The 16580-nt window shown below is 42.6% G+C and overlaps 1 protein-coding gene across 4 annotated transcripts in view; it reads left to right on the forward strand.

The window, feature by feature from the left end:
• Positions 1–1445: 1445 nt before the first annotated feature.
• Positions 1446–16580, forward strand: part of TTC7B (tetratricopeptide repeat domain 7B) — a 124138-nt gene continuing 109003 nt past the window's right edge. For 3 of the 4 annotated variants that reach the window (XM_066321921.1, XM_066321922.1, XM_066321923.1), the window contains exon 1: positions 1446–1681. In XM_066321921.1, the coding sequence (XP_066178018.1) occupies positions 1561–1681 (121 nt within the window). In that variant the 5' untranslated portion in view covers positions 1446–1560. The remainder of the gene's footprint in view (positions 1682–16580) is intronic. The other variant, XM_066321924.1, reaches the window with a different exon arrangement.

Consider the following 16580-nt stretch of genomic DNA (forward strand, 5'->3'; position numbering starts at 1 on the left):
GGAATTGGTGTGTCACCTATGTGTGATGTAATGTTTGATGAAGATACACAGTACCATTGGAATTGTTTCAGCTAGTGTTTTTATTCTAGCCAAGTGTTGGAAATGCATTTATTTTCTCAAAACATAGAGCATAATCTCTGTACCTTTCTTTCCCTCTGGTTTTTGACTGAGGCGCAGGTGGGTCCTGAGCAGGTGGCGGTGCTGGGGGCTCTCGGTCGGGAACACGGTGTGTGAGCTCCGCCGGCCATGGGACGAGGTGCGAGGACTGAAATGGGAGAGTGCCATTAAAGAACTGGATGAAAAGCCCTCGGGCGAGCGTGGCTGGATGGTTTCAAGGTGGGCCAAGAGGTGAGCCGAGACAGGCAGCAACTAACTTTGCGTTACCTTTTGTGGAAGGGGAAAGTGTAGCGGAGGGTGAGGCTGGGGGCGGTGTGGGCTCGCCTTTGGCGAGCAGAATCGGCTGAACGTGCCATCCTCACCCACGTGTGAGCGGCTTCTGCAGGAGCAATTCCTGCCGGTGCCCGCGGTGGTGGCATTAGAAGGCTTCTTCTATTAGAAGGCTCGTTCCGTCCCCGCAGCGCCGTCCGTCCCGCGCTGCCGGGCCCCTCATGCCGGGCCCCTCTCATTCCGGGCCGCTCATTCTGGGCCGCTCATTCCCGTCCTCCATTCCCGTCCCCTCACTCCCGTCCCCTCGTTCCCGTCCCCTCACTCCCGTCCCCTCACTCCCGTCCCCTCATTCCCGTCCCCCATTCCCGTCCCCCATTCCCGTCCCCTCACTCCCGTCCCCTCACTCCCATCCCCTCACTCCCGTCCCCTCACTCCCGTCCCCTCACTCCCGTCCCCTCACTCCCGTCCCCTCACTCCGGGCCCCCCTCACTCCTGTCCCCCCATTCCCATCCCCTCACTCCCGTCCCCCATTCCCGTCCCCTCATTCCCGTCCCCTCATTCCCGTCCCCTCACTCCCGTCCCCTCACTCCCGTCCCCTCACTCCCATCCCCTCACTCCCGTCCCCTCACTCCCGTCCCCTCATTCCCGTCCCCTCACTCCCGTCCCCCATTCCCGTCCCCTCACTCCCGTCCCCCATTCCCGTCCCCTCACTCCCATCCCCTCACTCCCGTCCCCCATTCCCGTCCCCCATTCCCGTCCCCCATTCCCGTCCCCTCACTCCCGTCCCCTCATTCCCGTCCCCTCACTCCCGTCCCCTCATTCCCGTCCCCCATTCCCGTCCCCTCACTCCCGTCCCCCATTCCCGTCCCCCATTCCCGTCCCCTCACTCCCGTCCCCCATTCCCGTCCCCTCACTCCCGTCCCCCATTCCCGTCCCCCATTCCCGTCCCCCATTCCCGGCCCCGCTCCCCTCCAGGCCCGGCCGCCCCGCCGCTGGCCCCGCCCCGCCCCGCGCTCCCGCCAGGGGGCGCTGCTCCCGGCGCTCCCGGGGCCGCCAGCGCGGCGCGGCCGCGGCGCTCGAGTTCCGCCGCTCCCGGGGCCGCCGCCGCCCGTCCCCGCCTCCCCGTGCCCGCCGCCCCGGCCCCTTCCCCCGCCGGGGCCCCTCGGCCCGACCATGGCCACCAGGAAGGCGGGCTCGCGGCTGGAGACGGAGATCGAGCGGTGCCGCTCGGAGTGCCAGTGGGAGCGGATTCCCGAGCTCGTCAAGCAGCTCTCGGCCAAGCTCATCGCGAACGGTGCGGCGCGGGGCGGGCGGCGGCGGGGGCCCGGCAGGTGCAGCCGGGCGGGCCGGCGGCGGGGCCCGCGGAGGCCGGGGAGGCGGCGGCAGGGGCGGCCCGGCCGGGCGGGAGCGGCGCGGAGGGAGGCGGGAGCCGCCCGGGCCCGGCCCCGGCCGGAGGCGCGCATCGCCCGCGGAGCCCCCGAGGGCCGGGAGACCCGCTCCGGCTTCAGCGCGGCCCTGTGCGCTCACGGCCCTGTGCGCTCACGGCCCTGTGCGCTCACGGCCCGGGCGCCGAGCAGCCCGCTGGGTATCGCCGGCGCCGCGCTTTGCAGGCGCACATGCTGACGGTGTGCATACGGCCCGAAATGTCCTTCTGTGACTGCCAGAGTATCTGTGCACAGCGCGTCGTGTGAAGGCTTCCGTCATCCCGCTTGATGGCAAACCTCAGCAATGCTGGGCAGCTTCATTTGCTTTGCTGTAAAAGCTATAAATGTTTTGCTTGTTCTCTTGATCCTTATGTCACAAACTTCTGTGTGTTTAACTGAAGGCGGTGAAAGGCAAGGCTTCGTTGTGAGGTGTGGAAGTGTGTAATGAACGGGGGGGATACAGGAAGTTCGCTTTGCCGGGGAAGCCTTAATTCTGTGTGAGGAAAGATGTGCGGGTAGTGTGTGCTCCTCTGGGCTCACTCATCCGCTTGAGATGGACCTGAAGGTGTTTTCAGAGAGCAGTCAAGTCTGCAAGGACACAACTTGGGGTGAATTCAGAGGTGATAAGTTAACAGAGAGGATGAGGCAGAACACTGACATCACTGGAAGTTAGTTGTGAAAGCAATGATAGCTTTGCATGTTTAGAGAGGAAAGACAGCTACATGGTTCAGCTCTATAGAAATAGAAATAAAAGAGGAAAATCCTGTCTCAAAAGAATTTCAGAATAAATGGGTAGTAGATAACATTTATTTATATGTGTTGGCCTTAAAAATAACTGAGTGGTGTTTCTGACAGTGGTGTTATGCTAACTAAAAATAAACATGAGTGAAAAGATGGAAGGTATCTTTAGTTTCAGGGCATGCACCATTGAGTGATAGACTATGAGCTAGTTAGAGATCACTTCAAGCAAATATGTTTTTGCTCTCTAGTTGGGAAGCACGATCTTCATAGTTTTGAGATGCACTTAGGTATTTCAGACAGGCAGGGAGAGCTAGGCAGGAGATGTTAGTGACAGTTTGACTTAAATTTCTCTAACCTGTATATGTTTTACCTAGCTGAAGCATATCAGAGATTATGCAATCTGCATAACTTTACACTTCAGTGGTTTTCCTATGAAGGCATCTTCTAAATTCTGTACTAGTCAGGATACAAATTATTGAAGCATTTCCTGATCTTTAAAACATATCATATGTATCATATGCAGATTTTCTCTCTTTTTTGACACAACTTGAAGGATTAAGTCAATGTGCATGACTTCCAAGTCTGGCTAACTGAGAACATAAACAGGAAATTAAGTGATCATATGGGAATTCTCTTCTCTATTGGAGTAACACAGGAAGAGTATTTTATTTAATGAAATGCCTTCACGTGCTGTTGAGAGTGTCAAAAACTGGAAGTTTGTTTTCCAGATCCAGGTGTTCCTAACAGGTTGCAGGCCAAGGTTGTCAGCTAGTGAGACTGCCAAGGAGAGGCAGTGGCTCTGTTTCACCCATGAAGAGACATGTGAACTGAAAGGCACTCTGATGCATATCCCTGTTATTACTTAATCTGAAGCAATTAACTTAAAAGTTAAGTACCCTGAACCCTACTGCATCCTTCTGTATTGATGTTGTGACTTGGGAATGGATAACAAAAATCTGGTTTTTTGGCTGAATGTGTAACAATACGTCATAGGAATGATTTAAAAACATGGGGAAGAGGGCAAGGGAAGAGGATCTTTATTCTGTCCATGTACTGGTGTGTAGGGAATTGGTTTCAACTCTTGCATGCTGGAACATTTTAACAGAGGATATCAACATTGCTAGGAATAGTGTTTATTGCTCTTTGAACACAGTTGGGAATGAATCCTTTGGGGAAGCTCTCTGGTAATCTCTTCAATCTTGCACTATTGCAAAAGAATAGACTTATTTTACTAGGACTCAGTTACAGCTCCTTTTTGGAATTGGAGATTAGACAGCTTAATAAAAAGTTTAATGATCCAAGTTATTATTTGGGCTGTTTTGCATTAGCAAATTAGTCTTGAAGCTTGCATGATAAATAAGATGAAGGAAGAAAGAGCAATGACAGCTCCCAGGACAAAGGTCTGTGTGAATCCACAAGGCAATAGTATGTACTTCTGGTGAAATGCAGCACTTGAGAGGTGCAGTATTTTGAGCGGACTTGAATATTGTGTTGTTTATTCTGTTTAATTCTGTTGATGGATCCTATCTTCTCCCTAACAGAAGTCTGTGTATAAAAGCTGGCAGTGGATCAAATATAAATGACAGTTTAGGTAGGATTTTGGGTGCATAAAAATGATACTAGAACAAATTTATGTATCTGATGGATTGCTTTTGAAAGACTTTCTGAGCTTGCTGAGCTTTAAGAAAAAGAGAGAAGAGAAATATCGATGAGTTTGTCACTACTTTTGCTAATCTATATGTACTAGTTACAATTTGGATCATAGAAATTGTGTGTTCTGTGTCAAGTCTGTGACTTGCATTGCTTTTCACAATGGATGAATAGATAGATGGATGAATGAAAAAGTGGTCTTTAACCTGACTCAGATTTGTTAGCCACTTAGCCTGTTTGTATTATATTTCTCTACTTCAGAACCAGGACTCAGCAGCAGTAATGAGATTCCTGCCATGTAACACAAATCTTGGTTTGAGCTCTTGCTTCATCAGCATTCTGCTAAAAGATTGGGTTAAAACTGCTATGTGCAGGGTGCTGAGTTAGCCTTGGCTGCTCAGTCTCTCCCCTTCCTTAGAGGGGCAGGGGCCAAAGGTAGGATAAGATTGTAGCTTCCAATAAAGAGAGGAGATCACTTACTTGTTACTGTTTTAAGCAAAAAAGGCTTGATTTGGAGTAACTGAATTTAATTTGTTGCCAGTTAAAATAGAGTCAGATACCAAGACAGAAAGACAGACATGAAAGTAGCACTTCTCTCCCCTTCTGCAGGCTGAACTTCACTCCTGTGCCCCAGACTCCTGTGCCCCTCTCCATGTGGTGTGGGGGGCAAAGTGTTCACAGGCCATGCAAGATAGTTTCTTCCTGCTGCTCCTTCCTTCTCAGGTTTTTCCTCTGCTCTGGCATAAGCTCCCCACTGGCAGAGGTCCTGCTTTGGAACAGGTTCTCCACGTGGTACAGTTCCTTCAGGCCATATCCACCTGGCTTGGGTCCTCCCTGGCACGTCCCTTGGGTCCCTTTTCTGGCACTGTGGAGCACCTCTGTCTCTCTCCTTCCCTGACCTTGGTGTTGGTTTTTTTTGCTCTTTCTCACTCCTTTTGTTCTCTTTTATTTTGTTGTGTGGCATTTTCTGCCTTTTCTTAAATACACTTTCCCAGAAGTGTTGTCAGTTGTGCTGAGAGGCTCAGCTGTGTCTGCCTGTGCTGTTGGAACCAGCTGGGCCTGGGGCAGGGCAATCTGTGGCCCTCTCCCACCAAAGCTACTCCTGCAGCCCCTCTGCTGCCAGAACCTCGCAGGTTGTAACCAGTAGAGCAGGATTTTCAGTAACTGTAGCAGCTGGCAAAGAAATCCTTGTGCTGCCCTGAAGGTCACAAAGATGTGGTCCTTGGGTAGTCTGTACTCTGTTCCCTGCAGTCCTCAAATGTTCAGTGTTCGTATCCTGAGTATCACCTCTTGAATGGAACTGAGAAAAAGCCCAGGTTGGTAGAAATAAAATCTCGGAGCAGTTTTCACTAATGAAACTTTGTGAGTGTTCCCAGCTGGTTTAACTAACTTTAAAAGGTTCCTTCTAAGAAAGTGAACTGAAGAAATTTTCATAGCTGGTTGAATTTTGTCTGACTTTGCAAATGAGCAGCATGATGGTGAAGCATGCTCGTGATAGTTAGTGGATGCTTTGAGTACATAATTACTTGCTCACAGAATATTGGAAGAGGTTAAAATACTAAATGCTGAGTATTTGAAACTAATCTGAATGTATTTTAAAGTGTTCCCAGAACTGAGAAACCCATTTGGAAGCTAACAATCACGTCGCAAAGCTGATTGCAAGGCCATCATGTATTTTTGATGAAACAGTAGCGTCTCATGGGACGTGTCTACAATGGATTTCAGTATGAAGGTTTTACCTGCTCGGGGCATTTTCAGGACATCAGTATTCTCGTGTTTTCTTTCCTTCCTTTGGAAACAAAATGAGGAAACCTTAGGCTGGTTCAGTAGCCAGCTGAATGGATAAAATAAAGGATCCATGAATTTCCATGGGTGTTTCCGGCCATTCATTGTTGCTGTAATTGCAACGTGACCTTGCTCAAGTTCAGTAAGATGTATTGCTCTGTCTGGAAAAGCACTGAGGGGCAGGATTTTTGTAGTTCAAATGAGGTAGAATGATGTAGTTCTGTAGAAACCTTAGTCAGTATGAAATATTGCATTACTATGGGGAGAGAATGCATACCCAGGAAGTTCATGGATCTATATGCTGCCAAGAGCATTGTGACACTGCCATGAAAATAGAACATTACCTACCTACAGATATCAAGTTTGCCCATGAAAATACACCAACATTGTAACACAATTTTTTTACCTAGCGAATTTCTTATTACTTTTGCTATGCCATTTCTGTTTGATTTGTCTTGTCTGGGATCTCTTCTCTGACTGCCTTTCCTCTCAACACCTTGTTTCTACAGGCTCCTATTAGACATATCCTCACATTTAGTCTGGCAGAGTGATGGAACAGAGAGGAGTTAGGAGCAGAGTAGCAAACCCAATGGATTATGAATTATTTTACATGTCTAATTTTGTCACCTTCTACACTGCTCCCTTATCTTGATATAAGCAGGACCCAAACATAGAAACATCTTATCAGTTTTCATCTGTTTTGCAGCCTTGTGAAATACAAGACCTCAGATGTATGGTTAAAGCTTATCCTCAGAGTAAACAAGAGATTTCTAAACCTCTTAGGACTCATGCCCTACTTAGAAGGTGTTTACCAAATTTGTTTGGTTTTATACATAGAGTTTGTAGTGTGATTTGTATATGCAAAATTTCCTAAGAGATTGATATCTTTACTAGAAAAGTTTGCAGACCATGTGACATGCCTTTTTGCATGTCCACAAAATAGAAGTGGAGGACTCTCTTCATTTGTTATCTTTTTTTCCTCCTATTGCATTCACTGTCACATTTACAGAACGAGCTTACTATGGACAGACATTTTTCTAAATGAAGAGAAAAGGTGGTGACAGTACTTAGATGTGTTGTCTTACTTATGACTGACAGCTTTGTTTCTTCGGATAGCCAGGGGTTTTACAACAGTGTGAGTGATGATGTGGATCGTCTGCTTGTGCTCACACTGCGTGTTCATCTGGAACAGAAAATGCTAACGTGTGATTTCACAAGTAACCAAGCTGGTCTAACGCCTTGCTGCTATTATGGAGAGTAGTTCTTTCTTCCTGCCTTTAATCAAGCTGCTGCTTCTTTATGCAGCTTCTCCTGGTTATGTGTTCCTGGCCTCTCCCTTGTGTTGATGAACACCGGAGGTGGGAATTACTGTGCTTGGCCAGCAGAAAACTCTGTGCTTCCTCTTCTGGGGCCTGCTGTGTGTGCTGGCTTGCCAAGCTCATTTGCCTGCCATTGGGGTCTGAGTAGTGTAACAGCTGCTGGAGAATGAGCAGTAGCAGCAGCCGGTGGAGGGCAAAGGTTAAGGGAACTGTGAGGAAGCAGGTAGTTGGTCTTAGTGGAATGAACTAAGTATTTTGGATATTTGGGGCTTATAACTGCTTACATTTATAAGGATATTTCTATATATTATGAATGCATTTATTTTGGAAATTAGATGTCTCGTGTAGTAATGTTGGGTTGATTGCACTTTTTGCCTTGTTTAAGAGTTACAAGAAATGGTAGCCAGATTTATCTGTGAATAGATACTGGTATCTATCAGTATTACATCTGCTCTCAGTTTCTCTAATCTAACTTCAAGGGTTAAAAATTAAGATGAACTTTTCGGTAGGGAAACAAGTTCATTAGCATAAACTCAGGATCATTGATACCACTTTTGTTTGGGTTTGATTTGCATAGTTAGTAAAGAAGGGGGCAGAATTGGTCCTTAACTGTACCAAATATGAGCCATTCTCCTTCCCTACCAAATCTTGGCCATTCCGTCTCCCCACAAATCTGTCTTCTTAAGAATAAAATCTTAGAATTTAATGGTTCAGTTCTTCAGTTTTCTCTGCACTGAATGCTGTTTAATTTGAGCTGACAAGGAGTGACTGAAGATAATAACTTTGTAAAAAGCAAAGTGGCAGGACGCTGAGATAAATTGCAGGAAGTAAGGATGTCTGGCTGATAGTGTGAGGTGGGGAGCCAGACCTTTAATAACTGGAGAGCATTTGATCTCTGCTCCAGGCTGTGGAGGGAGATGCTGATTCTGGTCATTTCTCTGGTGTTAGCAAATGTATGAATGCATAGTGGCAGCTTTTAGTGGCTGCTCTGATCAGTGATGTTATCAGTTGCTCAGGAGTTACTTCAGGAGATGTTGCATGAGTTTCTGCAAGTTCCCACCCCACTGATGACCTGTGTATGATTGGTATGACTCCACTCGGAATTTGTATGCATAAACTGAAATCCTTTACTGTAATCTCATATTGTCTAGAGTTGTAAACTGTGCTTCTTTAACAAAAATTGGATGGGAAATCCCTTTTATGTCTAGAATTTTGAATGTGGCTCACCTGACACCAGTAACTTGGTTTATCTCCATAAAACTTTTGGAAAGGGCAACCAAGATATGAAAACACCAAGAGCTTACAGGCCCTCCCATATTTTTCTGCAGTTAATTATATGAACAAGTTGTAGCTCATCTTTTAAGTGTGCCTTATCTCAAACTCAGATTTGCGTGGGCTTAGCTTGCAGCTACACTTCTGTTTTTCTTTTTACTATTTAATTGCAGTCTCTTTACCTTAATGGGAACAAAATGGTGTGCATTAATCAAGGGTTTAATGGGACTGCATTACAGATGGGTTTAAGGAAAGGCAGAACAGGGACCTGTTGTTTTTAGAACAGCTGGTAGAATAAAAAAAAAACCCAAAAAACACAAAAAAATGAACCCCAGCAAAACACCAACCAACCAAGTCACCAAAAGATACTTTCTGTCTTAACAGTGGTAGTTACGTACCTGAGGCAATTGTCTCTGAGACTGACAGATGTAGGGTAGATATTATCTTTTAAGAATTTACTTAGGGCTTCCCAGGTGGACTGGAAAGCTAGAAGATGATTTGAAATGGTAGAGAACTGCAAAATCTTGCCTGCTGGGGAACAGAGGCTCATCTGTGTGCTTTCATTTGACCCCAAAGATGAAAAATATCTCTTTTCTGACCTGGCAATTAATTAGTGATTTCATTTTTTGTCAATCATTTTCTTTATCTTTTTGTGACAGCAGAAGTTGGATTCCATGGTCATCATCTCTCAAATTTGCTTTGTGCTGCAATATAGCTGTTTGGTAGAGAATGGACAAGAGCCACTGTCCTTATGACATGGCTTGGTTTTTGCCCTCCATTTATTAGTCTCTACTATTTTGTTGTTGTTAGTAGCCACAGGAAAACTGTTTTGTCCTTTGAGAAATAAATCATGGCAAGAAGCAAGATTGAAATGAATTCCTATCTATCAGAGCATGTGCTTTTCTGTTCTCCCAGTCGTTCTTTGATCTTAGTAACCTAAACAAAACATAGATGGGAAGAAGCCAAATTTTGATCATTCTTCCTCAGTGTGATTGACAGAACTGTTTCCAGTTAAACACTGAAAGATGATGATGGTCCTGTTTCCTGCACTTTGTGTTTCCTAGTCTTGGGTATGACAAGCATTCTTATTTCTTGGTTTTACATTACATTTGACTGAATGGGCCAAATTTTATTAAGTTGTAAGCCTGTCAATATTCTGTATGATACACTGTGATTGCCCTGGCTTGATTATTTACTGTTCTGATGACCTTAATATTTCACAAAGTTTAGTGAACTTGAATATGAAAAAAAAAATTTGAAACAGTTTTCTCTTCTTCATATGTGTCACCATAAAATAAATTTCAGTGGTAGTGGTACTTTGAAAGTAAATTTGTCTATGCATAAATAGATTAGAAAGCCTATAATATTTTTCTTTAAAGCGAGTTTTGGCTGTCAAGCAGGAAAGTTGTGTGTATACTATATAGCTACACAGTAAAAAGGTGCCATGCCCACTGTCTATTGAGAGGCAGAGAAATGAATGACTGTATATAATTGAAGGTGTTAGTGGGTAAAATTAAATTTCTTTGAACAGCTGATTCTGTACTTTCTGCTTCTGGTTTTACATGAGTGACATCTGCATCTGTGTGCACCTTTTCTACCAGTACTGCTTGTTGGGCTGCACATATTCTCTGGATACTTTTCTGCTGTCTCCAGAGACCTGGATGGGCAAGATCCTGGGCAACCTGCTCTAGCTGATCTTGTTTGGCTCAGGAGTGTTGGACTAGATGATCTCCAGATCTTCCAACCTTAGTCACCCTCTGATGCTGTGAATTCTTGCTACTAAGTAGTGATGGAATCATAAGTGACATCTGTGTATGTGTATATTGTTTTTCTTGTTTTTAAGGTAAACTTTGTAGAAATCTAAGAATAGTTTTAGCATTCATTTTAATTTAAATAGCTCCTGGTCCAGATTTACTGAGTGCTGAGCACGAAGTTGAATGACTACTTGGAGACTTGTACTGATATTCCACTTGAAGCCAGTGTTCTTACTCACTGTTTGATACATTGTGAACAAAGCAATTGTCTGCTTTAAGTGCATGGGCAAAAAACGTGTGTTTTATGCTTTTTCAGTCAGATGAATATGAAATCAGTTCTGGATCCAGGATTTCCAGATCCTTTTCTGGAAGAAAGCTCAGTTTTAAAATGGCCTTCTTAATAAATGCTCTGTGGGAAGCTACAAGATTTTTCTTGTTTTCAGCTGTTTTACAGAAATCTCTCTCTGAAATCTTTGTCTGGTTACTATATAAAGCAGTTGACCCCTTTGGGATTCTTCTTGCTGCATACCACTCCTAGATAATTTTTTTTTTTTTTAATTTGGGCATAATGTTATTCCAAAATGTTGCAGGATGTCTGAGGGAAAAAATCATCATAAAATACTGCAGCATGCAACTCTTCAGGTACTCTGAGCCTTCAGTTTTACCTTTAGTGAGACTAGGAGTTTTAGGGATTGAGTAGGAATAGTTTCTTTTCTCAGTCCCAAGCCAGTTTCCCTCTGGGAAGGCTTGAAGCACCAGAAGGGAGTTTACAAAGCAAATTTCAACTTCCTGGAATTCCACACATTGATGTACAGTCCCTTTGGGATCCTAGAAATCTCATACTTGTCCTCTTTATTCCTTGTCCCTTTCTTACCCTGATTTTTTTTTTTTTAAAGTCCTGGTTTACGACTTCAGTTTTTCATTTTTTTTTTCTTTCTAGACTCCAGGACAGAGCAGTTGAAGCAATGTCTTCTATTCTTTCAACTCCATGCTTCATCTAATTAACCTCATCTCATGCATTGTCTTCATTTGAGACTAATGATAACCATGACCTTTAGACATCAATGCAATTGAACAGTTGTGCTTTTTAAGAGTCTAAAATAAGTTACTTGAAATATTTAAGATTTTGGTGAAGAATGGCTGAAATGATACAACATGTGATATAACCTGCTCCTAGATTTACCTGCTTTCTTACAAGGAAAAATTAAAGTTTGTTTAGCCAGTCAGATTCTGTAGGTATTCTGCTCTGTATTTCCTATTCCTAAATACATTCTATTCGAATTCAGATCCCCAGGGCCTGAGTCTGAAGTTGAGCCTCTTTGCCTGAATCACTGTGGTAGGAGGTTTTATCCTAATTATGCCCTTTTTGTCTTGCAGCTGTGCGTTTCAGAGGAAAGGGAAAGAAAATACTAGAACTATTTCTTTTAATCTATGCCATTTGGCATACAAGGAAAAAAGGGTGATTTTCTCCTACTCTTTCTTGCTGTTGAGGGAGGCTCTGTAAATAACATATAACTTGTTGTTAGCTCAGGATCATGTGTATTCTTGCCAGTGTACCACAGCAGCATGATATGGATGTTTAATTGCAGAGAAACATCTGGTACATGGAGCCTTGATAACAGGAGCAGGGTTGTTGGTAGTCGTTGCCATAGTTGTGATAGTGGTTGTTATCCAAGAGGTGTGGTGTGTTTGTTATACCTTCCAAATATCTCTTTCTGAAGAAAGTAATTATAAAACCCTTAAAAAATTACCTTTTCTGCATTAACATTAGGAACACTTGAGAAACCACATATATAGTAGTCATGATCTAGACAAACTTCACTGTTTTGCTTTGGTTTTTATCTGAGACTGTTAACCATCACCGGAAAAGTAATACTTTACTGAAGCAGCTGTTCGGTAATAACGACAGAAAACCAGGTAGCAATCAGGTTCCTTAGTTCTATTGAGACCATGTCATCATTCACTATGTACTCTGGAACTGAATAAACTTTTAAAGTCACTTCTTAGAGTGAATTCTGAAGACAAGAGAGAGCTCCTAATCTGTATTCAGCTATGCTTTTTTTTTTTTTTTTTTTTTTTTTTTTTTTGTTCCTAACTATATGCAGTGTTGCCATTTTATTCTTTATCTCTCCTTCTCCCTAACCTTTATTCCTCTTACCTAGCCTGCTCACAACCTCTGGGTTCTGCAACAAGTGCCTGGAGATTGTGGTAGCATTCATCAGAAGGATGACTATTTTGCATTTTAGCATGTGATTCAGTGGATGGTTCAAGATAGACCATGGTTTTAACCTAAGTAAGTATTAATATTATAAGTAATCTTCATCATTCTTAACCAAGGATAAATGAAGACTAATCCTCTATTTTAATTCTGTTTTTCTGTGAGTAATTGCCTCAGTTCTTGATAATGTGGTGAAGAATTTGCTTCAAAAAACATATATTAAAAATAAAATAGCCAAGCAGATTTCATTATATTTTTGGAGACTGTTTTACAAAGACACATCAGTGTGTTTTTCCCTGCCCCCTATTTATGCCAGCCTGTATTCATATTTTGAAGATGATTATTATTGGTCCATATTGGAAAAAAGGATAGCCATATCTACACAAGGCTCATCTCAAGTCATTCTGTACAAATGTCTAAGCTTCCTCTACGCTGGAAGAAAGCTGTTTACATGGAGTGTTGGTGGCTTTTGGGTTTGCTTTGAGTGCTAAGAGAAATGGGCCTTTCACCTAAAGCATCCTTGAGTTTGTCTTGGAGTTCCAAGGTGCTCAGAGCTGTCTCTGATTATGGGCAGAGTATATCCTATTAGTCAGGTAGATGGTTTCAGTGAAACTGTGATGTTGCAGAAACAGATGGGCAAGTTAGGCTGTTCTTCTCCAAGATGGTTCTGCAATGCAGTTGAGATATAAGTCATCAAATAACCCCTAAATCTGCCAAGTAATTGTTGATGAATTCTGCAGCAGAGAAGTAGATGAATAAGAGGGAGTCTTTCCTTTAATCAAGAATTTTATACTGAAACATAACTGTGACAATTTTCTAAAAGTGAGATACTGGTTTTTATTGTATTGAAACTGTTGCTGAAGAGTTTTTCTTTTGAAACATCTATTTGGACTGCCTGAAAGAACACTAAACTTCAAGGTATCAACTTTACACTGTTTAATTCTGTCTCTATAAAGTGTCTCATAGAAGACTATATTCTAGATAACTTATGCTGTGCTGAAAGTAAAAGAAAAGCAGTTTCTTCTCAAACAGTTCTTATATTATTTCAAGACATCTTAAGGGATAGCTATAACTAATGAAAAATTCTGCTACAGCTCTGGCTTCATTTATGGTTTCCTTCAGAAATGTCCATGTAATTGGAATTTTGTTACAAGCACCATTGAATGTGTTCTATTGGCACAGAATGGGTGACCCGCATAAAGCCAATGCAGTTTGATTTAAAAGTTTCTTGCCAATATTTGGCCCTGATTGACTGACTTAGCAGATGAGTGACTCAGTAAATAAGAAAATTCTGCTTTGCAGTGGCTTTTATGTTTTGCAGTCTGTGACCTGTTGTTTTCAAGTGCTAGTCATCAGCAGCTGCGCCAGTGCAGCACTTCTGTGATGAAAGCCAGTCTGACAGTAACTCTCCCTCTCTCTCACGGCGCTCTGTCTCATGATCTACAGCAGTTGTACAGGGAAAGGGTGAGCTGTGCTGTGTAGCAATGACCTAGAAGAGCAGCTTTGTTTTGCTGCTGGGTCAGATCTGTGTGTAAATTGCAGCTGCTGTTTTCTCCTCTCCCACTTTTTCTTTGAAGGAAAGTATGGCCAATACGTGTCACTGCACTGTGACTGTGTCTAGCTACTGTGTGGATCATTAGCTTCTCTGACTTGCATCAAGGATGGGAACAAAATACCTGGGTCCTATAGGCTACTTTGATTCTCATCTTAAGGGGCCTGGATAGTTCCAGAGTATGTGCCAGCTTGAAATTTAGGCTTTGTTCTTGCTTGTGTCCTGTCTTTAGAAATATCAAATTTCTAAAGTTTTCAAATCATTATCAGAGAGGCAAAACTTATCTTATGGTGAAGGGGAGAGGATGAGAGAGGGAAGGGAGAGAGAGGGTAAATTAAATTTTCTGGTTGCTTCTTGTTTTTCTCCTCTTCCTTTTCCCAGTGTGAGAAATTCTGCTGTGTATAAGAGAGGAATAATCTTAGAAACTTTCTGTAGTGTGCTAGACCTGTGTCTATCTCTGTCTTGTTTTATTGTGACACCACAAATAGGTGAGAATTGTATCTTCTAGAGCTAGTCTTCCTCTGTCTGTGGTGCAGCTGATTCGGCTACACTTTGCTCTTGCATGTACCAGTGCTGTTGCTTGCTTACTTTTCTCCATTAGTAATAGAAATTATTTCATCACTTTGTTTTACAAATCCTCATGCCTCAAGGTATGCATTTTCATACCTAGCAGTGAGAGATTTATTTTCTTTTTATTTGGTGTCTGACCTGTTCTTTGGCTCATGTGTTGTAAGAATCCAAAGTAGTTGTTTCACATGCTTCCTTGACAATTTTGCAATTTATATAAACAAAACATATCTGGCAGCTGGTGCTGTTGTATAGCTGTTCTTACCTCTACATTACAGTTGTTCTTAGCTCTTTATTCTCCATAGAGACAGATCTACTGTATTTGACTTAATGAAAAAAATACTTGTTACAAGAGTGTGGACCAGAAGAATTTTTAGGATGTACTTAAAGGGTTGCATATGAGAGGGAAAGATATATGTGATACTTTCTTCTTTGGCACTTCTGAAATTCTGCCATTTGAAGTGTTAAAGAATGTCAATTATAGACCTCACTCTTTTCATTGTAAACAGCCTTGGTGGTATTTCAGCTCCTGAACCAAAGCACTTGTTTTAGAGTGTCATTTAGATTCCTTGCTATGTTTGACAATCTTGTTTCCTCAACCTTCTTTGGAAATGGAGCTGGCTCAGTGAGACATTAAACTGAATAAAAGGAAAGAAATGTTATTTGTTAAATGAAATGCTTTGGTTTTGATGAGTACAGATCAGAGAAAAGGTATCAACTTGCAAATCCCTTAAAACATAAAATAACCAGTTTGGTGTATTTTCACCCTTTTTTAAAATTGCCACTTAGCTTTAAAAATAGAATCAACAGAATTAATTGTCATTGTTCTACTCCCAAGTGGGACATTTACCATGCTGACCTAAAGCATTATTTTCAAGGTTCACTCCTGTTACTTAATCCCCTTTTAAAAGAGGCTCATAAACAAAAATTGTTACTCAGAACAGACTTTGGAGTCTTCTTAATATTATGAGTAAAATATCTGTCCTGAAAGAACCCCCCAGTGACCGAGTCTTTGAAAGGCATTTAACTGCATACAATGAACTGAAGTTCAGTTTTATAAGTTTGGCACAGGCCTCTGATCTCTGAGAGCCTTTCACCCATGTTAAACCCCCTGAGCCGAACTCACCTGCCTTGAATTGCTCTACAAAATCAGGTGTCTTTTCTGTGCATGCAGTTTAAATTCTTTCATTTCCAGAGAGATGGAATAATTCCAGCAAGTGCAGTCCTCCAGAATGTTATGATAAAACTATCTCTAAGCAGGGAAATGTTGGTCATAATATCTGATTTTACTATTTGTTTGTAATAATACTGTGGCTATGGTAATGAAATGTGGGATTTGGAGTAAGTCTGTTACAAGGGAGATTTGGGCTGAAATACCATATTTAGATTTGGTCACTTTAATTTCTTGTTTAGTTTGCAGCTTGAAGCTGAAGCTGTACAAGCTGTTGATTTTTATCGATTCTGCTGTGGTTTCTGTTTGAAGGAAAAGAAAGAATAGGCAGAAAACAGACTGCAACAAAATAGATACTGAGTATCTTTTAAAATGAAAAAATAATAGTAGCATATTAGCTACTATTAGCTACTACTAGGGTTTTTTGAAAGTTTACTTACTGCACTTAAAACTGTCTATACCTTTTGTGCTTTTTAGTATATGTGTCAGAGCTTGCATAAAATATGTTGATACTGATGGAAATAACTCGATTTGATATAAATGTCTCATGAAATGAAGCATTATGCTCTACTGCGTTGTGCAAAGGGGAATTCAAGGCTCTGAAAGCCTGGTGGGTTATTTCAGAGTGTGAAAGAGCTCACCAAGGCCGTTGCAGGGACGGTCATTTTTTTGAAGATCCTTGTGATGGAGGGTGATTCTTAGTGACTGGAAAAAAGTACATATGGCCATTTGCAAGGAGG

The sequence above is a fragment of the Sylvia atricapilla genome, chromosome 6 (genome assembly GCF_009819655.1).
Source record: "Sylvia atricapilla isolate bSylAtr1 chromosome 6, bSylAtr1.pri, whole genome shotgun sequence".
NCBI classification, from domain to species: Eukaryota; Metazoa; Chordata; class Aves; order Passeriformes; family Sylviidae; genus Sylvia; species Sylvia atricapilla.